At 49.3% G+C, this 26,454-nt stretch overlaps 1 protein-coding gene and 1 long non-coding RNA gene across 5 annotated transcripts in view; one reads left to right on the forward strand and one right to left on the reverse strand.

Moving 5' to 3' along the window:
- The window catches only part of LOC122544359, a 14,903-nt gene extending 12,771 nt beyond the window's left edge, over positions 1–2,132 (forward strand). Inside the window, exon 3 of the long non-coding RNA XR_006310328.1 lies at positions 2,120–2,132. This is a non-coding gene — a long non-coding RNA (uncharacterized LOC122544359). The remainder of the gene's footprint in view (positions 1–2,119) is intronic.
- The window catches only part of LOC122544358 (phosphatidylinositol 4,5-bisphosphate 3-kinase catalytic subunit alpha isoform), a 75,958-nt gene that overhangs the window by 18,374 nt on the left and 31,130 nt on the right, over positions 1–26,454 (reverse strand). For all 4 annotated transcript variants that reach the window (XM_043683588.1, XM_043683589.1, XM_043683591.1 and 1 more), the window contains exons 2-12: positions 22,535–22,790; positions 19,613–19,775; positions 15,851–16,060; positions 14,659–14,909; positions 12,234–12,479; positions 9,064–9,149; positions 7,208–7,313; positions 4,806–4,958; positions 3,216–3,350; positions 1,899–2,023; positions 1,342–1,423 (exon numbers count right to left, since the gene is read on the reverse strand). In XM_043683588.1, coding sequence (XP_043539523.1) covers positions 1,342–1,423; positions 1,899–2,023; positions 3,216–3,350; positions 4,806–4,958; positions 7,208–7,313; positions 9,064–9,149; positions 12,234–12,479; positions 14,659–14,909; positions 15,851–16,060; positions 19,613–19,775; positions 22,535–22,723 — 1,746 coding nt within the window. In that variant the 5' untranslated portion in view covers positions 22,724–22,790. The remainder of the gene's footprint in view (positions 1–1,341; positions 1,424–1,898; positions 2,024–3,215; positions 3,351–4,805; positions 4,959–7,207; positions 7,314–9,063; positions 9,150–12,233; positions 12,480–14,658; positions 14,910–15,850; positions 16,061–19,612; positions 19,776–22,534; positions 22,791–26,454) is intronic.

Raw genomic sequence — 26,454 nt, forward strand, 5'->3', positions numbered from 1 at the left:
AGATTTAGGGTGTAGGTTTGCTCGCTGTGCTGTAGGTTTGATATCCAGTCGTTTCATTACCTGGCTAGGTAACATTGTCAGTGGCGACCTCCAAGTGAAGCGAAGCTGTTGTCTCCTGCTTTCTATTTATATGTTTGTCCTGGATGGGGTTCCTGGGGTTTGTGGTGATGTCATTTCCTGTTCGTTTCCTGAAGGGTTGATAGATGGTATCTAGATCTATGTGTTTGTTTATGGCGCTGTGGTTGGAGTGCCAGGCCTCTAGGAATTCTCTGGCATGTCTTTGCTTAGCCTGTCCCAGGATAGATGTGTTGTCCCAGTCGAAATGGTGGTTTTTCTCATCCGTGTGTAGGACTATGAGGGAGAGAGGGTCGTGTCTTTTTGTGGCTAGCTGGTGTTCGTGTATCCTGGTGGCTAACTTTGTTCTTGTTTGTCCTACGTAGTGTTTGTGGCACTAGGAAGGGTTTAGAGGGATATGGGCCAAGTGCTGGGAAATGGGACTAGATTAGGTTGGGATATCTGGTCAGCATGGGCGAGTTGGGCCGAAGGATTTGGTTCTGTGCTGGTTTTCCTCAGAGACCTTCAAAATTCAGTTTGTGGGACACGGGCGTCGCTGGATGGGCCCAGCATTTATTACCCTACTCTAGTTGCCCCTTGAGAAGGTGATGGTGAGCTGCCATCTTGAATCGCTGCAGTCCACCTGCTGTGGGTCAACCCACATAGCACTCTTAAGGAGGGAACTCCAAAATTTAGACCCAGGTGACACTGAAGGAAGGGCCAATATATTTTGAACTCAGGATGGAGTGTGGCTCAGAGCGGGGATTTGTAGGTGGTGGTGTTCCCATATATCTGCTGCCTTTGTCCTTCCAGATGGAAGTGGTCGTGGGTGACCTAAGGATCTTTGGTGAATTCTTGCAGCTCATCTTGTAGATGGCACATACTGCTGCTACTGAGCGTCGGTGGTGGAGGGAGGAGATGTTTGTGGATGTGGTGCCAATCAAGGTGGGGGGAGGGGGACTGCTTTGTCCCTGGATGGTGTTGAGCTTCTCGACTGTTGTTGGAGCTGCACCCATGTAGCATCTGCAGGTGTGTCTGTCTGTCCGTCCATGTAGGTGACTAACCTGTCATTGACTGAACTCGCTTCATCAACAGACCCACATAACAGTAGGCGGGGACAACACACCCTGTGGTGAAGAGTGTATGCGAATGACAGGAGACAACAGTGTGCAGTAGCGAGGAGTTTACGCTTGCTCTCTCTGATTCGTGTATTTAAATCAGCACTTCACCTCCCCCGAGCTCCCCAAGCACCCTGCCCCCACTCTCCGCTGACAAAACCGTTATTACCTGAGCCACCTCATCCCGCGAGTTCCACTTCACAGAGAGCAGTAACTTGGGCAGCGTCTCGGGTATGTTGACACAGTAATGCCTAAACAAAGAGCAGACGGCAACAATACATAAGGCAGGATCGCTCAGCACGCTCCCGCTACCCCCCATAAGCAGCATCTCAACAGCAAAGGCCGACTGACTTCTGTCCATTCTAAGTCTGTTCAACTACAGAAGGCATCACCGTTGACCTGCTCCCAGCAGTACTGTACCCCAGTGTTATACAGTGATAGACCTGTCCCCACCAGTACTGTATCCCAGTGTTATACAATGACAGTCCTGTCCTCACCAGTACTGTACCCCGGTGTTATACAGCGACAGATCTGTCTCCATCAGTACTGTACCCCAGTGTTATACAGTGACAGATCTGTCCCCACCAGTACTGTACCCCAGTGTTAGGCAGGGACAGGCCTGTCTCCATCAGTACTGTACCCCAGTGTTATACAGCGACAGATCTGTCCCCACCAGTACTGTACCCCAGTGTTATAAAGCACATAATTCCATGATCCTGCCTTTACCTGTGTCTCCACAGGAAGTCCTTCTCCTGCTCTGTGATCTCAGACAGTGGGTCACGGTTGTAGATATTGCGAAGCTGCTCAATATCACTGTCTGTCAGATTGCTGTCCCTTGCCAGACGATTACTCTGAAAGACACACAGGATCGAAATCAGGCAGGGTCCCAGGGACTGACTTTATGGGGAGGGTTAGAAGACTAGAACGGGGACTCTGAAATTCCACAGAAGCAATTCGGATTTCAGGCAACATCACAACTCTACTGGATGCCTGCAGATTAACGTTACTGCAACAGAGTGAGCAGGGGACCACTCAACACCAATGGAACCTCCTTCACCCCCCCCCCCCCCCCCATCTCCCGAGGCATGGCAGCCTGCCCTGCTGTTCAGAACTGTTGCTGCAGACTGACTGCACTATTCAGCTTACACTCCAGATCCCTCAACAGATTTTGGGGATGAGAGGACATCGGAATAGATCCCAAAAGGCACCCCCAAGATAGTCAGAGGTCACAGTCTTGTGGGAGTTGTTGGCGGGGGGAAAAAGAGTTCCAAACACCACCAGTATAGTCCATCACATCGAGGTCCCTGTGCAGAGTGCCCGGGGCTCATTTTGAAGATTCTGCCCCCTCCATTCTCAATTCCCCCGCACTCTCTCTCTCATTTCTGTCCTGCCGCCCTGCTGCACACAGCAAGATCCCACAAACCAGCGGACCCCACCTTTCTGCATCAAGCAGAGACAACTCAAAAGGAAACAACAAAAAAAAAGTGGGTGTCTCGCTGTCAAATCCAGAGGCTGTAAACAGCAGCTATACAAGTTCAGGACAGCATGGTGGCACAGTGGTTAGCACTGCTGCCTCACAGCACCAGGGACTCGGGTTCAATTCCCACCTCGGGTAACTGACTGTGTGGAGTTTGCACATTCTCCCTGTGTCTGCGTGGGTTTCCTCCGGGTGCTCCGGTTTCCTCCCACAGTCCAGGGCGGGTTGGCCGTGCTAAGTTGCCCCATAGTGTTAGGTGCACTAGTCAGGGGTAAATGTAGGGGAATGGGTCTGGGTGGGTTGCTCCTCAGAGAGTCGGTGTGGACTTGTTGGGCTGAAGGGCCTGTGTCCACACTGTAGGGAATCTAAACTAATCTTCAATAAACGAAAAATTAATTTTGTTAATTCTTTCCCGACAGGGTCTGAGAGAGAGAGAGACGACGGATGCTGAAAGGAAGGTTCAAGAGGCCAGAGTTGCAGAGTGAAAACGCGCGAGAGAGAGCTAGACCTATGACACTTGACCTTTCTGTCCCCACCTCGCACCACCCCAGCGCTGGCTCACTCACCAGTCCCACCAGGCAGTAGTTGAAGCCCAGCTCCCTGGACATGCTCCAGTTGGCATGTTCCTCTATCTCCGCAGCATCGGGGAACTTCACCGAGTTACTGAACCAGTTGAACTCAAGCTCCAAGCACGGGGTTTCCTGAGGGGGGGGGGGGGGGCGGCAGGAGAACATAGCATTAACCAAAAACACCACACGTTCACAGGTCTCCAGAAAATAATAAGTCAGTCGAGACTGGCTTTAAAATATCACCGAGCTCAGGTAAGAGTTAACGACATGGGAGAAAGTGAGAACTGCAGGTGCTAGAAATCAAAGTCGAAGAGTGTGGTGCTGGAAAAGCACAGCAGATCAAGCAGCATCCGAGGAGCAGGAGAATCGACGTTTCAGGCCCTTTAATCAGGATGAATGGCTTTTGCCTGAAACCTCGACTCTCCTGCTCCTCGGATGCTGTCTGACCGGCTGTGCTTTTCCAGCGCCACATTCTTAAGAGTTAACCACAGTGAGTCTTTTCTTACCCCCACTTTTTCTTTTACCTCCCATCCTCAGGTAATATCCAGGGTGAAAGTTAGCGCAGACTCCCGCCTTCAGCGTGGGCCCGAGCTCCCAGCCTTGGAGGTGAAGGTCTGGGTTGGAAGGACTGTTATTCTGAACTCTCTCTTCTCTATTTTTCTAATTTAGTGCTGGGCTTTTTCTAGTTTTTTTTAACCGCCCCCCCCCACCCAAAGAATTTGTACTTAAAAAAATCTGTACTTTGATACCCAAGATGGCGCCATAAGTGTCACCTTGTAAACCTTTTACTGAACTCATGTGAGGACATGCGACATTCTCAAGGTATTCTTGTGTTGACATTAGCCCTTGTCAAGTAGATCACGCCACGTGTTAAGGGTCATATCCGGCTCAGTTTTAAATTAAGAGGAACTCATTGGATAAGCATCACTGGTTAGACCTGCGTTTGTTACTCGTGCCTAATTGCCCCTCGAAGTGGTGGGGGAACTGCTGTATGGGAGGGAGTACCAGGACAGGGGGAAGAGTACGCGGAGGGAACACTAGGCCGGAGCCTGTGAATTCTCACCCGCAACCGAAACTCTGAGGGATGGGAACCAACAACCAGGTAGGACACTCTTTGGGGAGGGTCAGCGTCCACTTGATAGGCCATGAGGCAGCACGGTGGCTCAGTGGTGAACGCTGCTGCCTCACAGTGCCAGGTACGATTCCAGCCTCGGGCAACTGTCTGTGTGGAGTTTGCACATTTTCTCCGTGTCTATGTGGGTTTCCTCCGGGTGCTCCAGTTTCCTCCCACAGTCCAAAGATGTGCAGGTCAGGTGAACTGGCCATGCTAAACCACCCATAGTGTCAGATGCATTAATCAGAGGGAAATGGGTCTGGGTGGGTTACTCTTTGGAGGACGGTTGGGCCAAAGGGCCTGTTTCCACACTGTAGGGAATCTAATCTAAAACAAAACAGGCTTGTGTGTGCACCGCGGAGATTCTAATGAACCTGGCACTGCATTACCGGATTATGTTCACAACGGTGGCAAGTGTGGAGACAGGCAGACTCCTGGATAGGGATACCCGAGGGATGGAAAACCAAACCCACCTTATTGGGGTTTGATCCTGTCACTCCGATGGGATTCAGGAGATCTTCTAGTCCATGAGGCACTGGCCAGAGATTCAGGGCCATCTTCCCAGATACCAGGTTGTCCATGTAGTCAAACAGGTTGACGTTCCCCCAGGCCAACGGACAGTGTTCCTGTGCAGGACAAAGGCAGAAAGTAAATGGCAAGTCAGCCCCAACGAACCAACGCTAGGGTTGAGTGCGCAGTCAACACCTACTAGTCATGAGCCTTTGGAACTCCTCCCCGGAGAGTACTGGAAGGAGCATCATCGAATTTGTGACAGGGGCACACGGCATGGAAACAGACCCTTCAGCCCCACCAGAATCCAAAACCAAACCAGTCCCACTTGCTTGTGTTTGGCCCATACCCCACCAGACCCTTTCCTACTCATGTCCTTATCCAAATGTCTTTTAAACGTCTGCCCGCATCCACCACTTCCTCAGGAAGTTCATTCCAAACAACAACCTCTCTCATGCTTAAAACAAAAAACCCTCATATATCTTCTTTAAATCTTTCTCCTCTGACTTTAAAAGTATGCCCCCTAGTTTAGAAATCCCCCAACGTGGGGAAAACGATCCTTGCTATTCACTTTATCTGCGCCCCTCATGATTTTATAAACCTCCATAAAAGTCACCCCTCAACCTCCTACGCTCCAGTGAAAACAGTCCCGGCCTCTCCTCAGAACTCTAACCCTCCATTCCTGGGAACATAATGGAAGATCTCTTCTGAATCCCCTCCAGCTTAATATTCTTCCTGTAACAGGACGACCAGAACTGGACACAGTATTCCAGAAGGGGCCTCACCAAGATCCTGTACAATCTCAATGTTACATTCCACGCTTGGGACATGGACACCGCTGACCGGGCCAGTATTTACCATCCATCCCTAATTGCCCCTTGGAGGTGGCAGTCAGCTGCCTTCTTGAACTGCTGCAGTCCATGTAGTGTGGTGTAGGGACTCCCACAGAGTGCTTTGGGGAGAGAGTTTGACCCAACAAGCCCCCCCCCCCCCCTCCCATGAAGAAACTGCAATACAATTCCAAGTCAGGATGGTGAGCGACTCAGAGGGGAATTTGCAGGGGGTGGGGTTCCCCTGTATTGCTGCCCCTTGTCCTTCCAGATGGAAGTGGTCGAGGGTTTGGAAGGTGCTGTCTGAGGATCTTTGATGAATTGCTGCAGATCATCTTGTAGATGGTACACGCTGCTGCGACTGAGCGTCAGTGGTGCAGAGAGTGAATGCTTGTGGATGTGGTGCCAATCAAGTGGGGACTGCTTTGTCCCTGGATGGTGTTTAAACCTCTTGTTGGAGCTGCCCCTTTCCAGGCAAGTAGGGGGTACCCCACTGGACTTATGCCTCGTAGATGGTGGACAGGCTTCTGGGGGAGTTGAAAAGCGTGGTGCTGGAAAAGCCCAGCAAGTCAGGCAGCATCCAAGCAGCAGGAAAATCAACGTTTCGGGCAAAAGCCCTTCATTAGGATTCCTGATGAAGGGCTTTTGCCCGAAACGTCGATTTCCCTGTGATAAATTGCCCCATAGTGCCCAGGGATGTGTAGGTGAGGGTGGATTGGCCATGCTAAATTACCCATAGTGCCCAGGGATGTGTAGGTTAGGGTGGATTGGCTGTGGGAAATGCAGGGTTATGTGGCAAGGGCGAGTTTGGGTCAGATGCCCTTCAGAAGGTTGGTGTGAACTCAATGGGCTGAATGGCCTGTTTCCACACTATAGGAACCATTGACCCTGTAGGGATTCTAACTCAATTTTTTTGTATTTTTTTTAAGGTGAGAGGAGAAAGATATGAAAAAAAAAGGAAAGGCAAATCTTTAACAGATAGTAGCTCGTGTGTGGGATGAACTTCCAGAGGAAGTGGTGGATGCGGGTACAGGTACAATGTTTAAAAGACATTCAAATGACTATACGGACAGGAAATGTTTGGAGGGATATGGACCAAGGGCAGGCAGGTGGGACTAGATTAGTTTGGGATGATGGGCAGCACAGACTGGTTGGGCCGAAGGGTCTGTTCCCACACTGTATGACTCATTGCTTGAATTTTGAATTACAATAAATAGCAGTTTCTTTTAAACCCGGTAAGCAGAGAATCCCTATCATGCAGAAAACAGACCACTCAGCCCATCAAATCCATACTGGTCCCCTGAAGAGCTTCCCACCCAGATCCACCCCCCTACCCTCCAACAGAGGTCAGGCAGGAAAACAAGGGGGGGCAATTGCATCTTTAACTTTGGTTACCATCCTGGGGAGGAGCAGGCCTTAGATATCAGCGTGGTTTCCCAAGTGGGCGGACAGAATATAAAACAGTATTGCCCTTGCCCTCTGTAGAGGAACTCCATGAAGTGAGCACCCTCCCCCTGCCATTCCCATGGACCCACCTCCTTTGCCCCTTTCCTCCCCTTGACGGAGCAGATGGAGAGACAGAGGCGGGCAGCACGTGGGAGGTCAATGAGGTAGATGTCATACGAGAGCCACTCGTTCCACCTGGAAAGAAACCAACAGAGAAACGGCAGTCAGTAACAGCTGGACAGAAGGAAGCGAGGGAGACGGGAACACATAACCGATTGGAGTGGGGGGCTGTGACATAAAAAAAACACTTACATAGACGATACCCAAAATGGAAGTTAGAAAATGAACAAACAGGTAGGGTTCCCCTCTACCTCTTCGGGGGTTGGGGAGAATAAAGACACCAGGTTATAGTCCAACAGGTTTTAATTGTGCTTTTGGAGCACTGCCCTTTTATCAGGGGTGCCCTGAGGCAGCAGTGCTAACCACTGAGTCACTGAATATTCAGGGAAGGGGTAGTAAATGCCAGTCTTGCCAGCAATACCCACATCCTACAAATGAACCAAAACTTCATTATTTAGCTCAATTTGGTATTCTTGCGATTTGTCCTGATGAGTGTGCGACAGAGATGGACAACACAGCTGTCTTCTCAATGGGAACTAGTGACAACCAATAAAATGCTGGCCCAGCCAGTGATGCCCATGTCTGATGAACGAAAAAATACTTTACAAGGAACACTTCTTTAAAAATTGGGAATTAACTGGAACTTTCTAAAAGCCAAAGTATGCAATGAGACCATTCAGCCCTTTGTGTGCTGTCTGAATGTATGGGGACAGGAAAAAGGGTGGTGTGATGTGGTGGGTGAATTCACTGGACTAGTTATCCAGAAAACCAGCGAAGAGGACCCAAGTTCAAATCCCACAAAACTGAACCGAAAAAAACCCCAATAATAATGGTGATGACTGTTTTAAAGGATGATTGTTTTAAAGGTCTTTTCCAGAGTACTGTGTGCAGCTCTGTTATAGGAAAGATATGAATAAAGCAGAGAGGGTTCACAAGAGATTTACCAGGATGTTGCCAGAAATGGAGAGTTTGAGATACAAAAATAGACTGGGAAGGCTGGGACTTCTGTCATTGGATTGTAGGAGGTTGAAGGGTGACTTTACTGAGGGTTATAACATCATGAGGGCTATAGCTGAGGTCAATAGTAAGGGTCTTTTCCTGAGGATGGGGGGATTTCAAGATGAGGGGGCATATTTTTAAGGAGTAAGATTTAAAAAAGGACAAGGGACAACTTTTGTGTTCTGGTGCGTTGAATGAACTTCCTGGGTAAGTGGTGGATGCGGGTACAGTTACAACATTTAGAAAGACATTTGGATAAGTACATGAATAAGAAAGGTTTGGAGGGATAGGGACCAGGAGCAGGCAGATAGGACTAGTTTAGTTTGGGATTATAGTCAGCATGGATTGGTTGGGCCGAAGGATCTGTTCCTGTGCCCTATGTGTTTGTGACTCTCAGCCTTGAGGGAAGGATATCAGCCATCCTCAACTGGTCAGGCCAACATGCAACTCCAGACAAGTAATGCGGTTAATTAGATTAGATTCCCTACAGCGTGGCAACAGGCCCTTCGGCCCAACCAGTCCACACCAACCCTCCGAAGAGTAACCCACCCAGACCCATTTTCCTCAGATTAACTGACCTGACACTACAGGCAATCGCCCGAGGCTGGATTTGAACCTGGGACCCTGGCGCTGTGAGGCAGCAGTGCTAACCACTGAGCCACCGTGCCACCCCAATTCTTAACATTCTCCCATGAAACAGCTGTGCAAACCATTCAAGTTTAACTTGCACTGTAATATTTTAATAGTGTAAGGGCAACTAGGGATTCGGAATAAAGACCGATCCTGCGAGTAACACTCACACCCAGTGACTCCTCCTAAAACATACCGTGGATTGGAGCAGGGCACTCTCTGAGTGTTCACATTGTCACAGAGCGGTTCACCTCCGTGGTAGATCCCTGTTCTCACGTAGATCTGGGGGGTGGCATTTGTAAGGAAAAAGCAAAACAGCATTAGTTTATATTCCCACTGGCTTAGTATAGATTAGATGAGATTCCTTATAATATGGAAACAGGTCCTTCAGCCCAACAGGTCCACACGGACCCTCCGAAGTGTAACCCACCCAGACCCATTCCCCTATCCTATATTTACTTCTGACTAATGCACCTAACACTATGGGCAATTTAGCGTGGCCAATTCACCCTGACCTGCATATCTTTGGATTGTGGGAGGAAACCAGAGCACCTGGAGGAAACCCACACAGATACAGGTAGAATGTGCAAACTCCACACAGACAGTTGCCTGAGGTGGGAATTGAACACAGGTCCCTAAGTGTTGTGAGGCAGCAGTGCTAACCACTGAGCCACCATGCTGCCCTTATGTAAGAAATACAAACAAAACACTAGATAGATACACAACAATCCCAAGATCCTGCAGAAATTCCGACCAGAAGGGCTTGGTTCAGCCATGGTAGAACCGAAGGCCATACCTCAGAAGTTATTTTGGAAAGTCTAGTGTGACGATATCTGTGGTTTTAAGGAATATATTTTGCCCTGGTTTGTTTTTAAATTTGAAGAGGGGGTTTGTCAGAGATGCTGAGCTGTCTACGCAGAGTCACTAGAGTAAACAGTTTATGAGGCCTTAGAGTGTTTTCAAAAATAAAAAGCAGCAACAATAGAAGCAGCCTGAATGGGTGTGGTCAAGCTCCCTCAGAACCAGGATTTTCCAGGGTTCTTGTAGCAGTTATTGCTGGGGTCTCAGGAGGGTTTGGAAGCTGCAGTATATCCCTCCCTATTACACACACACAGATTTCCTGCTGCTGGGAATTGCCTGTGAGACTCTGGATTTTTCTGAATTTGCCTTTGCCAAAGATGTGTTTATGGGATGTTACTATATTAGAACAGTTAATTAATACTAGGTGCTGTATCTATTAGTCAATAGTTAGAGCGAAGCCAATCCTTTTATTTTGTTGTATTTTACCTATTGTGTATGAATAAAGTGCAGTCTTCTTAACATCAAGTAGTTTGACCAACTGAATTGTTATCACCTTGTTTTAAGAGCAAGTTAGGGTCTAGGCGACCTTCTTACTATATTTGGATAGGGTTTGGTCTGGTCCATAACACTATACAAGAAAGAAACTGAAAAAAACAAATACCCAGCATGACATGACAGAGCTCCAAATGTTGGATTTGCCCATTTATCACTTCTATTAACCGGCATTTGCATAGGTTGTGTTTATTGGTGCCACCCACCTTAAAGAAAGCGCCTCCTGTATGTTCAAGGGTGTATTACAGTAGAGCTTCCTAAATCTCTTACCTCATGTAACCCCATTTGATCACTAGAGTGACAACTTAAGACTGTGAGAATATTACCCTGGGGTATGGCTTCAGCTGTAGAGTGGGGGGGCAAGGAGTGACATTTAAAAAGTAGTTTTCTTTTGTTAAAAGAAATCATCTTTTTCCAGCAGCAATCAGGGGCTCAAAGGACCTGTGAATTGGCCATGCTAAATTGCCCATAGTGTTAGGTGAAGGGGTAAATGTAGGGGAATGGGTCTGGGTGGGTTGTGCTTCGGCAGGTCGGGGTGGACTTGTTGGGCTGAAGGGCCTGTTTCCACACTGTACGTAATCTAATCTAATCTAAAAAAAAAATGGTCATGAAGTCACATCCACCATTACAAAAAAAAAGGGATTCAATGCAGCTCTCCCCGTGTCTGCGTGGGTTTCCTCCGGGTGCTCCAGTTTCCTCCCACAATCCAAAGATGTGCAGGAGAGGGTGAATTGGCCGCGCTAAATTACCCATAGTATTAGGTGCATTAGTCAGGGGCCTGGGTGGGTTACTCTTCAGAGGGTCGGTGTGGACTTGTTGGGCCGAAGGGTCTGTTTCCACACTGTAGGAAATCTAATCTAAAAAAAAAAGAATCCCTACAGTGTGGAAAGAGCCTTTTCAGTCCATTGAGTTTACACTGCCCCCTCCAATCAGCAGCCCACCCAAACCCACTTCCCCCCCCCTACCCTAGCACTGTAATCTTGCATTTCCCATTGCTAACCCACCTAGCCTGCACATCCCTCAGCACTATGTGTAAATTAGCACGACCAATCCACCTTAACCTGCACATCTTCGGACTGTGGGAGGAAACAGGAGCACCCGGAAGAAACCCACGCAGACACGGGGAGAACGTGCAAACTCCACACAGACAGTCGCACGAGGCTGGAATCGAACCCGGGTTCCTGCCACCGTGAGGCAGCAGTGCTAACCACTGAGCCACCGTGCCACCCCAGTTAGCACTCAGCTTTGGGACAGGGATAACAGGATGTATACGTGGCCTAGTTTGTGGAAGGCCAGGATAGAAAAACGATAAAGTGAGGGGGGGCGGGGGGCAATGATGAAAACAGCAGCAATGCCACCTAACAGGAAGCATATGCCAAATCCAGATGCCTTCCGGAGAACGGGAAGGCTGGAGACATGACGCTATTTGGCCTCTTTAGCCTGTCCTGCCATTAAAGAAGATGGCGATTGATTAGATTGTGGTGGGATGTATGAATAGGAAGGGTTTGGAGGAGATATGGGCCAAGTGCTGGCAAATGGGACTAGGTTAGTTTGGGATATCTGGTTGGCATGGGTGGTTGGATCGAAGAGTCTGTTTCCATGCTGTACGTCTCTATGACTCTCAGCTCCACATTCCTGTCTGCCTCTCTACGACCCCCTCTCGACTCTCTTTAGACAGATCGGAATTTCTGTTCAGCTCAGCCTGGAATATAGTTGGAAGGACTCTGCCCCCTTCTTGGGGGAGGTGCCACAGACTGATGACTCTCGAATGTCGCCTCAAAATCACAAAAAGGGTGTAGACGAGGGTTTCCACCAGCAGATCAGCCGAGAGGGTGGCGCCGTGGTGGAAAATGGTTGTGAGGTGGAGGTGGGAGTTGTGGACTAAGCCGGGGTTGGGGGTGGAGTGGGTAGGGGGGGAAGAGGGGTGTACTGAAGTTAAAAACCCACCGCCTCCCTCACCAATCCCGCTACGAACACAGGACAGACGCGCCACTCCCCCCCCCTCCACCTCACCTTGTCAATGTCACGGATGTTGACGTTCACATAGGTGGCACACAGGATCTTGATCCGCAGCAGGTTGTTGAAGGACCACAGGGATTTGGCGGGCACCTCTCCGTTCATATAGGAGGTGGCGGTGGAAATACGGCGGGCGTACGAGGGCATGACAAACGTGTTGGCCGGCAACTGGCTGTAGAGACTCTCCTTGGACATCAGCATCAGGTGGGGTAACCGGCCAATCATAATGCAGCTTCTTATGTACTGAGACAGTATAGGGGGAGGCAAGAGTATTGTTAACCCTCAGGTCACCGAGTAACACAGTCAGTAATAAAAGGACAGACTCTGCCGGATTAACACAACTGGCTTTTGCATTCATCGTGCAACTTGCACAGGCTTCACCAGCACTTCCAAAGTCTCAAATATCTGACTTATAAATAAAACAGGATAACCCATTCCAAACCAGTTGGTGAAGACAGTGAGAGATAGCGACAGCCAGAGTTTATTGCCTTGCTCAGTCTTACACCTCGCATCCCACATCTAGAGTCACTGTTGGTCTCTGTTTGTTATGTTGCTCCCCATTTACATACATTCAGACAATTAATAACCACCAGTTGATTTTCTTAATTTTAGCAAACCTTAAAAAGTAGTAGTGACTGACCCCACATTGACAAGACACACACAGGAACAGGCACTGGACAGCTTTCAGTATACCATACGTGTTTGTCTTCTTTAAAGACATCACCAGACTCTGGGCCCAGGACACCGATGATCAAACTGGGGACCCATCACTGGTCAGCTCTCGACCGAAGCAGCCAGCCTGCCTTCTACAAGCTCCGTGCATCGGTGACCAAGTAAACCTGAGAGAGACGGTCATGTAGGAATCCACTTGGAATCCCAGTATCGATCCCCAGAGAGGGGGACACTGGACTGTGGCATAGGGCATACATTGACATAACCTTCACTTCACACTCTGTTAATGCAAAGGGCATTCTCTTGCTCTCTCACATTGCTAAATAGTCCCAGGGTTAGAATATAGAACAGTACAGCGTAGAACAGGCCCTTCGGCCCTCGATGTTGTGCCGACCAGTGAACTATTCACAGCTCATCCCCCACACTATCCCATTATCATTCATGTGCTTATCTAAGGATTGTTTAAATCCCCCTAATGTGGCGGAGTTGACTACATTAGCAGGTAGAGCATTCCATGACCTTACCACTCTCTGAGTGAAGAACCTGCCTCTGACATCGGTCTTAAATCTATCACCCCTCAATTTGTAGTTACACCCTCTCGTACAAGCTGACGTCGTCATCCTAGGAAAAAGACTTCTACTGTGTATCCTATCTAATCCTCTGATCATCTCGTATGTCCCTATCAAATCCCCTCTTAGCCTTCTTCTTGCCAATGAGAACAGACCCAAGTGTCTCAGCCTTTTCTCATAAGACCTTCCCTTCAGACCAGGCAACATCCTGGTAAATCTCCTCTGCACCTTTTCCAATGCTTGCACATCCTTGCCACTAAAAAGGTAGTGCTCTGACAACCACCCCGCATTTTGGGAATCTCTCATTGCATTCCAGGCACAAACCCCCACCTCAAGTTTTGGGGCAAGAGACGACTTCGTTTCTCCCGATTCCTACAGGGAATACCCCACACCTGACCACTGGGAAAAATACAAATATTCAGAAAGAGAGAGTCCGAGACCTAACACTGGTCCCTGGATGTCTGTAATGATAATGTGAAGCATTAACCACTTCAGGAAGCATTCAGGTCTTCGTTAAGAGAGAGCGCGAGAGAGCTAAGGCAATAAGACATAGGAGCAGAACACTATGGGGCAGTTTAGCACAGCCAATCCACCCTAACCTGCACACTATGGGTAATTTAGCATGGCCAATCCACTCTAACCTGCACATCCTCAGGCACTATGGGTAATTTAGCACGGCCAATTCACCCTAACCTGCACATCCTTGGGCACTATGGGGCAATTTAGTACAGCCAATCCACCCTAACCTGCATATCCCTGAACACTATGAATAGGAAGGGTTTGGAGGGATACGGGCTAGGTGCTGGCAGATGGGACTAGATTGGGTTGGGATATCTGGTCGGCTAGGATGGGCTGGACCGAAGGGTCTGTTTCCGTGCTGTACATCTCTATGACTATGGGTAATTTAGCACAGCCAATCCACCCTAACCTGCACATCCTTGGGCACTATGGGACAATTTTGCGTGGCCAACCCACCCTAATCTGCATATCTTTGGACTGTGGAAGGAAACCGGAGCACCCGCAGGAAACCCACGCAGACACGGGGAGAATGTGCAAACTCCACACAGACAGTCACCCGAAGATGGAATGGAACCTGGGTCCCTGGCGCCGTGAGGCAGCAGTGCTAACCACTGAGCCACCATTCCTCCTCTCACAAAAACCAACCGTCACAGGGGGCTCACCTTGTACTGGCTGATGGGGTACTTTTCCAGCAAGTACTCGTCACAGCCGCAGACTTTCAGGATGTACTTGCCCTGGTACTCCTGCACGCAGAGTTTGAGCTGCTCCAGCGACAGGTGCATGCTCCTGGTCTTCTTGCGAATGGCCTCTGCGATCACCTGCTCCGGCATGTAATCGTGCGGGATCTTCAGCGTGTATTTCTGCTTGTCATTGGTGGGCGACACGATCACCCAGATTGTCACGATGATGCGGCCTGCGAGAGAGAGCAGCAAGAGCGAGAGCAAATGAGAATGTCAAAGCTCCAGGTCCAGAAAGCAAGTTAATAAGCATCGCGAAACACACAGCGTCTATTCGAAGAATGGCTCATTCACCCTAGGGATGGACAATAAATGCTGACCCAGCCAGCGACCCAACAGGAGTTTAAAACGTAGCCTCTTACTGTGCTAGGAACCTCCTGTGATGCCACGCTTTCAAAGCCACTGTCTGGTACAGTTCAGATTCCAAGGAATAAGTAATCTATTTCATAGAAGAATCAGAAACCCCACAGTGTGGAAACAGACCATTTGTCCTAACACATCCACACCGACCCTCTGAAGAGTAACCCACCCAGACCTATTCTCCATACCAATTACTTTACATCCACCCTAACCCGCACATTCCTGGGTACTATGGGTAATTTATCTTGGCCAATCCACCCTAACATACACATCCATGGATACTATGGGACAATTTAGCACGGCCAATTCACCCTAACCTACACATCCATGGATACTATGGGACAATTTAGCACGGCCAATCCACCCTAACCTACGTGTCTTTGGACTGTGGGAGGAAATCGGAGCATCCAGAGGAAACCCACACAGACACAGGGAGAATGTGCCAACTCCACACAGTCAGTTGCCTGAGGCTGGAATCGAACCCAGGTCCCTGGCGCCGTGAGGCAGCAGTGCTAACCACTGAGCCACCGTGTTGCCACCTTTATCCCAGCCTTAAACAAAAGATTCTCATGGGACCTTTATGTCCTCGGCTACTTAGCACAACGGGCCAAAGGGCCTCCTCCTGCAAGTTTCAACGAATCAAAGATAGGCAGCCATCTCTCGGACATGTTGTGATAACCATGTCTCTTGCGCGCACACACAGCCCTCCCCAGCCACCAGGAGCTGGTCAACATCCCTGCACCAAGCCCCTCCTCACCTTTATCCAGTTTGTTGTAGATGTGTTTGGGGAGATCGGCTGTGGACTCCACGTTGGGAGGGTAGACGTACAGCGACTGGCTCTGGGGACCGTTGGCATCCCGAAGCTCCACTGCCTCTTTGCAGACGCTCAGGATGTTTCGGCGGAAATCCTGGACCTCTGGGTCCTTCACCAGCTCAAATTCACAGATAGGCATTCCAATCGCAAACCCTGCGGTTTGGGGGTGGGGGTGGGGAGCGTGTGGAGAAGGACACAATTAGGGGCCATCTTCTTTCCATCAGGTCCACCCCTCCCACCAGACAGGCTTGGACTCCAGCAAATGACTGATGACGGTTTTATCGAACAATAATCGCACACTGAGGTGTTGGGGAAACTGAAGAAGTAACAAAGAGGATTGATGAGGGCAGAGCGGTTAACGTGATCTATATAGATTTCAGTAAGGCAAGGTTTCTCATGGTAGACTGGTTAGCAAGGTTTGATCACATGGAGTACAGAGTCTAGATTAGAGTGGTGCTGGAAAAGCACAGCAGGTCAGGCAGCATTCGAGGAGCAGTACTGCATCAACTACAAGTTCTGCACTTACAGTACTGTAAGTGCAGTACTGCTCCTCGGATGCTGCCTGACCTGCTGTGCTTTTCCAGCACCACTCTAATCTAGACTCTGGTTTCCAGCCTCTGCAGTCATTGTTTTTACCCACATGGAGTACAGAGAGAACGAACCATTTGGACACAGAATTGGCTCGAAGGTAGAAGACAGAGGGTGGTGGTGGAGGGTTGTTTTTCCAGACTGGAGGCCTGTGACCAGTGGAGTGCCACAAGGATCGGTGCTGGGTCCTCTACGTTTTGTCATTTATATAAATGATTTGGATGTGAACATAAGAGGTACAGTTAGTAAGTTTGCAGATGACACCAAAATTGGAGGTGTAGTGGACAGCGAAGAAGGTTACCTCAGATTACAACAGGATCTTGACCAGATGAGCCAATGGGCTGAGGAGTGGCAGATGGAGTTTAATTTCGATAAATGTGAGGTGCTGCATTTTGGGAAAGCAAATCAGGGCAGGACTTATACACTTAATGGTAAGGTCCTGGGGTGTGTTGCTGAACAAAGAGACCTTAGAGAGCAGGTTCATAGCTCCTTGAAAGTGGAGTGTCAGGTAGATAGGAGAGTGAAGGCGGCAATTGGTATGTTTTCCTTTACTGGTCAGTGCATGGAGTACAAGAGTCGAGACATCTTGTTGCGGCTGTACAAGACATTGAATGCAATATTCCAAATGTGGTCGAACCACGTGGTCTCCCTGCTATAGGAAAGATGTTGTGAACCTTAAAAAGGTTGTAGAAAACATTTACCAGGATGTTGCCAGGATTGGAGAGTTTGAGCTACAGGGAGAGGCTGAATAGGCAGGAGTGTTAGCAGCTGAGGGGTGACATTATAGAGGATGATAAAATCATGAGGGGATTGGATAAGGTGAACAGTCAAGGTCTTTTTCCCAGGGTAAGGGGGTCCCAAACTAGAGGGCATAGATTTCAGGTGAGGGGTGGGGGGGGGGGGGGAAGAAAAGAGACTTAAAGGAACTTGAGGAGCAACTTTTTCATGCAGAGGGTGGTGCCAGTATAGAATGAGCTGCTTGATAGTTACATGGATAGGAAGGGTTTAGAGGGATATGGGCCAAATGCTGGCAGACCTGACTAGACTGATTTAGGATATCTAGTCAGCATGGACGAAGGGCCTGTTTCCGTGCTGTATATCTCTAGGATATTAACCCAGAAAACCTATACTAGAGAGAAAACAGCGGACATTAATTTGCAATCGCGCACACATAAACAAGGAGTAAAGATGACAAGAGATAGGAACAGGAATAAGCCATTCGGCCCTCCCCCAGGGATTGGCCTGCCCCGCCATTCTATAATCCATCCTAGGCCACAACTCCACATTGCCCTCAACTCCTGATATTCCAACAATCTGTCTGTCTCCCTCTTAAAAACACGTTCAGTGATCTAGCCTTAACTCTCTGGGGTACAGCATTCCAGACGTTCACTCCCCTCAGAGCATGTTTATTCACATCTCCAATTCAAACCAGCGGCTCTTGTTCTGCAGCTGCCTCCCCTCGGCCACGAATGGGGACCTCATCTCAGCGTCTACCCTGCGAAGCCTCCTGAGAATCTTGTCTGTTACAATAAAGATAACTCCTCAGCCTTTTAAACTCTAACCAAGGATGTTCTCGCCTGTCTAACCGCTCTTGATGAGTCAATCCCTTCATCCCGGGAGCCCGCTCCTGGATCAGTGGCACCCCTTCTCCGATACGGAGGGACCAGCACTGTGCACGGTACTCCAGGTGTGGCCTCAGTCGTAGCAAGACTCCCTGAAACAATCACAATGATTTGCCACAACAGTTAACCAATTTTTACAGGACAAAGAGGTCTGCAGCTATTGGGAAACATTGCAAAGGCTCCGGTGCTTTAGGCACTGGAACAATGACCTCAGGAGGTCGAGGTGCTGCAAGGATGTAACATAGCAGATAAATGGTGGCGATATTTCAATAGGTAGCAGACATGGCCAGAACCGGGTGATGGTGGGGGGGGGGGGGAAAAAAAAAGAGGACGAGGACGAGGACGAAATGTGCCGCAAATGCAAAAGGAACTGAACAGTCACCAATAAAGCCAGAAAATCAGACCAATACAAGTTCGCTGATGGCGGCCGAATCTCAGATGGCGACTACATACGGGAGGTGGAAGACCTGGAATAAAATGGTGCATTGAGAACAACCTAGCTCTCAACGCCGTCAAAACCAAGAAACTCATTATTGACTTTCGGCGGGAGGTCATTCATTCCACTCCCCCCCCCCCCCCCCCCCCCCCCCCCCCCCCCCCCCCCCACCCCACACACAGATTAACAGCACAGAGGTGGAACGAGTGGAGAGTGTCAAGTTCCTGGGAGCGGTCATCCACAACAAGCTTTCTTGAACACTTCATGTGGACGCACTGGTTTCAAAGGCCCAACAACGTCTCTTCTTCCTCAGGCAGCTGAGGAAATTTGGTGTGACGGCGAATACCCTTGCCAACTTTTACAGGTGCGCCATCGAGAGCATTCTGTCTGGATGTATCACTACCTGGTATGGCAACTGTACCATTCAAGATCGGAGAAGGTTACAGAGAGAGCGGTGAACTCAGCCCAGACAATCACAAAGGCCAACCTCCCATCTACAGAATCCATCTCCCAGGCCCGCTGTCAAGGAAAGGCCGCCAGCATTCTCAAAGATCCATCCCACCCCGGCAATTTTTCTCTATAACCTCTACCATCAGAAGGTACAGAAACCTGAACACACGCACCAGCCCGGTTTCACAACAATTTCTACCCTATTGTTAGAATACTGAATGGACTCTCAAACTCTTAACATTCGCCCGTACCTGTGTTTTTGTTTTTGCTGCTGTTTACCTATTATTTACTTATCTACGCTACTTAACTCTATGGTCAGTCTGTATGCTCGCAAGACAAAGCTTTTCACTGTGTACACGTGACAATAAATTCAACTCGATTCAATTCAGAGAGTGTGTGGGACTTGCTCCCCTTTGGGAGAGGGAGGTGAACGGATAAATTGAAGGGCAAAATAAGAGAGTAGAGGAGTAAGTAACAGGGTAAAATGACAAGGGGGTGAGGGGAGGCCAGTTGGCCGTATTGTAAATTGGTGGTAGTTTTATAGTGTGGATCCTGCCCCTGCCGACAGTGACCTGGGGGGGGGGTCTGAAGGGGAACCCGGAAACTCACCTATCTCTCGGTTCAGGATTTTCTCCTCCCTGTTGCCCACCGGCTCGATCACCTTCAGGAGCGGCTGGAACAGCCTCAGGTCACACAGTCTCCGCGTCTCATCGTAGAACTCTTCCCGCTCCGCCTCCTGGGTCACCCCAACAAAGATGTATGAGGACTCATCCTGCAGGAGAACGGACATTAGCGCGGTGGCGTAAGGTGAGCAGTGAATAATCAGAGGGGAGGTTCGCCCAGCTCGACGGGGTCAAAGGGCTGTGGGCCTGTACCAACTTGGCAGCTCCGGAGTCACGAGGTGGAGGAGCCGGTGTCGGACCGGGGTGGACGAAGTTAAAAAAAAACTCTCAACACCAGGTTACAGTCCAACAGGTTTATTTGGAAGCACTAGCTTTCAGAGCACTGCTCCATCTCCACTAACCACCTGATGAAGGAGCAGGAGCAGCGCTCCAAAAGCTAGTGCTTCCAAATAAACCTGTTGGACTATAACCTGGTGTTGTGTGATTTTTTTTAAAAAAGTCTCAAGGAGGTGCGCCTGACTGTTCTCTCCATCCCTGGTGCAGCTCATTTTAGGATTACAGGAAGGATATGGAAACTTTGGAAAGGATGCAGAGGAAATTTACCAGGATGTTGCCAAGTATGGAGGGAAAGTCTTACAAGGAAAGGCTGAGGGACTTGAGGCTGTTTTTGTTAGAGAGAAGAGGGTTGAGAGGTGACTTAATTGAGACACATAGGATAATCAGAGGGTTAGATACTGTGGACAGCGAGAGCCTTTTTCCTCAGATGATGAAGACTAGCACGAGGGGACGTAGCTTTAAATTGAGGGGTGATAGATATAGGACAGATGTCAAAGATAGCTTCTTTACTCAGAGAGTAGTAGGGGCATGGAACGCACGTCCTGCAACAGCAGTAGACTCTTCAACTTTAAGGGCATTTAAATGGTCATTGGATAGGCATATCGATGAGAATAGAATAGTGTAGGTTAGATGGGCTTCAGATTGGTTCCACAGGTCAGCACAGCATCGAGGGCCGAAGGGCCTGTACTGCACTGTAAGGTTCTAATTCAAAGGACAAGTGAAGGTGCAAGCATAATGGAGACGGGAGTCACACAGAGGGGATTGAGCCAGGAAGGGACGGGTTTGTGTGTGTGTGTGTGTGTGGATCTTTGCAAAGAACCATCCATCATTAAGCTGCTGTGTTCAGGTCTCCCCTTTGAAAGGTAGACCTAGTCCGCAGCTCCATGACCCCTCTCCAGAGGTAGGGCAACGAGACAAGTTCCCAAGTCCATTCCAGTCAACATGAGGATGGAACCTGGGTGAGATCAGCACCAAACTGACCCACACTGGCCTCCCAAGCCAATAACCTCTGCAGCCACCCACCCCGTTGCCGTGAGAAGCTGCAATGGTTGTGTGCGTGCGTGTCCAGGCATCTCTCCTGCGCCGACCACCCACTTTCTGCTTTGGAAGGGTTTACGGTTTTTGATAAAACCAATCTTTTTACACCTTTCTTGACCATCAGATCCTGGAGTGGGACACTAACCAGGAACCTCTGGCTCAGAGGCAGCGAGAGACGTTACCCACTGTGTCCACAGTGACTCCTTCTGAGGGACATGACCAAGCCAGATGAGACCCCCAACCCCAACACTGTCCCCAAAGGACCGCCATTCTCCCAGCTCTCTGGTAAAATGGCATCGTGGAAAAACCCAACTGAGAGCACAAACGGGATCTCTGTTTCACCTGATATTTGGCAGTGCTGCCCTCCTTAGCTAGAGGCTTCACAGCGTGGTAGTAGGCCATTCGGCCCACCGCGTCCTCACCAACTCTCCGAAGAGCATCCCCCCGCACCCCCCAACCATATCCCTGCGTTGCCCATGGCTAATCCACCCTAACCTGCACATCTTTTGGACTGTGGGAGGAAACTCACGCAGACATGGGAAGAAAGTGCAAACTCCACACAGACAGTCACTAGAATTGAACCCAGGTCCCTGGCGCCGTTAGGCAGCAGTGCTAACCACTGAGCTGCAGTTGACTTCCATTGTGGGGGAAGATGGTGGCGCAACATTACTGAGCTAATAATGGCAGAGGGCCAGGTGAACATTATGAGGACGCCGGTTCAAATCCCGTCACGGCAACCAGTGAAATTTACGGTAAACAAAAATCAACAAGTGCTTAATTGGAAGCTAGGCTCAATAGTGGTAACCATGACAGCAATCAAGGATTGTTGTAAAAATCCCATCTGGATCATTATGGTCTCCTTCCTAAAGGAAATCTGCTGTCCTTTACCAGTTCTGGCTTCCACTTAACTCCAGACCCAAAGCAATGGTTCCTAACTGCCCTCAGGAAGGGACAAAAACACTTGGATTAAGGAGCAACTAGGGTCAGGGAATAAATAGACTGACGTTCACATCCCATGCAAGAGAACGCTGGCTTATGCTGGAGGATACTGGGTCTCCACAGATGCTGTCTTGCTGACTTGCTTATTTATGGGATGTGGGTTTCGTTACCCATCTCGGGTTGCTCCCCGCTCCCGGGGAAGGTGGGGGTGAGCTTGAGCGGCCGCAGTCCACCTGCTGTGGGTTGACCCACAGTGCCGTTAGGGAGGGTGCTCCAGGATCGTAACCCGGAGACAGCGAAAGCACGCTGACATCTTTCCAAGTCAGGATGGGGAGCGGCCTCAGAGGGGAGCTTGCAGGGGTGTGGTGTTCCCCAGTATCTGCTGCCCCTTGTCCTTCCAGATGGAAGCGGTGGTGGGTTTGGAAAGTGCTGCCCGAGGATCTTTGGTGAGTTTCTGCAGTGCGAGTTCTGGATGGTACACCCTGCTGCTACTGAGTGCTGGTGGAGGGAGGGAGGGGATGTCTGGAATGGTATATCCAGCTCAATTCCAAAACAGTGACGCCCCCACAGATTCCCGCCCTCCCGAGACACGAACCTGAAGGAGGTGGAAGAGCGGGTACTTTCGAGATTCCCGGAAAAGTTCGTGCTTGATGCTAGTCAATGTGGCCTCTCGCAGACACTCCAGCGTGACGATCATCCCGTTAGGAAGACAGCAGTCCACCAGAATGCGGGGGGGCATCAAGTGTAGGCCCCATAGCTCCCCCGAGGACGGGCGGGGAGGCATGCTGGCCGGCGGTGTGCGGGCGAAAGGTCCCTCAGCTCACGTTCGTCACTGCAGCTGCCTGGATTAACTAGAGACAGAGAGAGACAGACAGAGAGGAAGAGATGATCAACAAGAACATCAGCAACTCGCCACAACTGGAAAGGCAGTGCTCAACAACAACAACAACAACAACAACATGCTGCATCTGTATGATGCCGCACACAGACAGAGAGACAAAGAACCATTCCAAGGCACAGAAACAGAAACCAAAATTGTTCGAACAGCACAACAGGTCTGGCAGCACCAACGAGAGAGAAAGTGGAGTTCACGTTTCGGGACGAGTGACCATTCCTCAGTACGGGCAACGTGAATATGAGCCAGAATGCGGGAATACTGGGAGGCTGCCCACTTTTGACGCAGGCAGGTTAGAAAAAGGCATGTATCATTTAAACAGGGAGAGACTGCAGGACAGAGGGATCTGGGTACATTCATCCACACAAAGACTAAGAGATAGGTATGGGAACATCTGAGGAACGTCAATGCAAAAAAACAAAACAAAACCACTGCCTTTGTGCAAGGGTTCACAGCAAAGAAGTCGCATCGGGACATTGGAGACGACCCTATCTGGGAGCAGGGTGTTACAGGAAGTAACCACATCAGTTGCCCAGTCTCTGAGCCTGACACTGCACTGGGTCCCAGGGAGGAGGATTCACCTAGCAGGACCAGGAGAGGAAATCCTGCAGGGATGCCAACCAGAAGGGCTGATGGGAAGGAAACTTAAACCAATCTGGAGGTCGCCCTTCCCTCACGCCCCGAGTCTCTGTGGGAGACAGCACTTCAACCTTCCTGTGTAGGGACCAAATGGAATAGAAACCCTGAGCAAGCCTAACCTCTGCCCACCAACCCAAACGTTGCTATTAATGGGCGAGGATCTCAATGGTGGAGAGGGTGACCTAGGTCACATTTGGCCCAAAAGGAAGGTTGCTTCCAGAGCACTGACAGAATTGTGACAGTGGTGGGCTGAATGGCCTCCATCCTCAGAGGGCCAGGAACATCAAGTTCAAGTCTAAAAAGGTTACGGTCAGAGAACCTTGCGTTCCTACACACTCCAGGGGCTAGGCCAGCCTAGAAGCACTGGGGGCATACCAAGTCACCCTCCACCCCCAGGAGAACTGCCTGAGATGGGTGGGGGGGGGGGGGGGGGGGGAAATCAAACCCACCAGCAAAACCACTAGAGGGGGTGAGGCAGAATGCACTCGATTGTAAGTCTGAAAGGTGGCTAATGTGGTGCCACTACTTTAGATAGATGGTAAGGAAATGCCAGGGGAACTACAGACCATTGAGCCTGACATCAGTGGTGGGTACACTATTGGAGAGGATTCTGAGGGACAGGGTTTAAATGCAATTGTAAAAAAGACTGATCAAGGATAGTCAGCGTGGCTTTGTGCGTGGGAAATCATGTCTCACTAACATGACTGAGTTTTTTGACCAGATATCCGAAAGTAATCTACTTCCATTTGCCAGTGTTTGGCCCATATCCCTCCAAACCCTTCCTATTCATATACCCATCCAGACGCCTTTTGAATGCTGTAACTGTACCAGCCTCCATCACTTCCTCTGGCAGCTCATTCCATACACATACCACCCTCTGTGTGAAAACGTTGCCCCTTAGGTCTCTTTTATATATTTCTCCTCTCACCCTAAACCTATGCCCTCTAGTTCTGGACTCCCCGACCCCAGGGAAAATACTTTGTCTATTTACCCTAACCATGCCCCTCATGATTTTGTAAATCTCTATAAAGGTCACCCCTCAGCCTCCGACGCTCCAGGGAAAACAGCCCCAGCCTGTTCAGCCTCTCCAGATAGCTCAAACCCTCCAACCCTCGCACCATTTCTGAACCCTCTCAAGTTTCACAACATCTTTGCTGTAGCAGGGAGATCAGAATTGAACACAGCCTTCCAAAAGTGTCCCAACCAATGTCCTGTATAGCCGCAACATGACCTCCCTACGCCTAGACTCAATGCACTGACCAAGCACACCAAACACCTTCTTCCCTACCCTGTCTACCTATGACTTCATCTTCAAGGAACTACGAACCTGCACTCCAAGATCTCTTTGTTCAGCAACACTCCCTAAGCCTTAATGTAGCCCATGAAGTCCTACCAAAATGCATCCATCTCATATTTACCTAAATTAAACTCCATCTGGATCTCCTGAGCCCATCTGATCAAGGCCCCATCGTACACTGAGATAACTTTCTTCATTGGCTGCTACACCAGCAGTTTGCGTCTCAGTCATACAGCACGGAAACAGACCTTTCGGCCCAAGCCGTCCATGCCGGCCACAATCCCAAACTGAACTTGTCCCACCCGCCTGCTCCTGGCCCATCTCCCTCCGAACCATTCCTATTCATGCATCCATCCCATTGTCCTTTAAACTTTGTAATTGTACCCAGATCCACTACGTCCTTATGAAGTTCATTACACACTCGAACCACTGAAAAGAAATTTGCCCCTTGGAGTCTTTTTTATTTAAAATATGTCACCTTAAAAATTTACCCCCAGTCTCGAAATTCACCATCTTGTGGAAAAAGAGAATTTCCATCAAGTCTCTAGATCCTTCATTATTTTATAAACTTCTGTCAGGTCACACCTCAATCTCCTAAGCTCCAATGGAAAATGTCCCAGTCTTTCTGTCTAACTCAAACCTTCAGTGACTGGCAACATCCTGGTAAATCTCTTATGGACCCTCACCAGCTTTCTAACATCCTTCCTGTAACAGGGTGACCAGAACGGGACACAGTAATCCAGAAGGGGCCTCACTATCGTCCTGTACAACCTCAACATGGCGTCCCAGCTCCTGTACTCCAAGGTCTGAGCAATGAAAGCAAGCGTGCTAAACGCCTTCTTAACCAACCTGTCGACTGGAATGCAAACTTTAAAGGATTATGTACCGGCACCCCTAGGTTCTGCAACACTATCCAAGGCCCTACCATTAATTGTACAAGTGGAGTGCATGGTTTGTTTTACAAAGATGCAATACTTAGCATTTATCCAGATTGAACTCCATCTGCCATTATTCAGCCCATTGACCAATTTGATCAAGCTCCCTTAGTAACCTTTCTAACTCTGTTCATATTCAACTCATTTATGTAAATGACAAAAAGCAGTGGTTGGGTCAGAGGCCTACACACAATCTGAAAAGCAACCCTCTACCATCACCCTCTGTCTCCTGCCTTCAAGCCAATCATAACCAGCTAAAGAAAAGGCATCAGTTCACAAAATAACACTCTCCCATCATTTAACACTGACCCCAAAACATAGATGTGCTTAGTTGCAGCCAGGAGAGAGAAAGAGATACAGATTTACAGAGAGAGAGAGAGAGAGAGAGAGAGAGAGAGAGAGAGAGAGAGAGAGAGATGTAGAGAGAGAGAGAGAGATGTAGACAGAGAGAGAGAGAGAGAGAGAGAGAGAGAGAGAGAGAGAGAGAGAGAGAGATGTAGAGAGAGAGAGAGAGATGTAGACAGAGAGAGAGAGAGAGAGAGAGAGAGAGAGAGAGAGAGAGAGAGAGAGAGATGTAGAGAGAGAGAGAGAGATGTAGACAGAGAGAGAGAGAGAGAGAGAGAGAGAGAGAGAGAGAGAGAGAGAGAGAGATGTAGAGAGAGAGAGAGAGATGTAGACAGAGAGAGAGAGAGAGAGAGAGACAGACAGAGAGAGAGAAAGAGAGACAGAGAGAGAGAGAGAGAGAGAGA

The sequence above is a fragment of the Chiloscyllium plagiosum genome, chromosome 48 (genome assembly GCF_004010195.1).
Source record: "Chiloscyllium plagiosum isolate BGI_BamShark_2017 chromosome 48, ASM401019v2, whole genome shotgun sequence".
Classification (NCBI taxonomy): Eukaryota; Metazoa; Chordata; class Chondrichthyes; order Orectolobiformes; family Hemiscylliidae; genus Chiloscyllium; species Chiloscyllium plagiosum.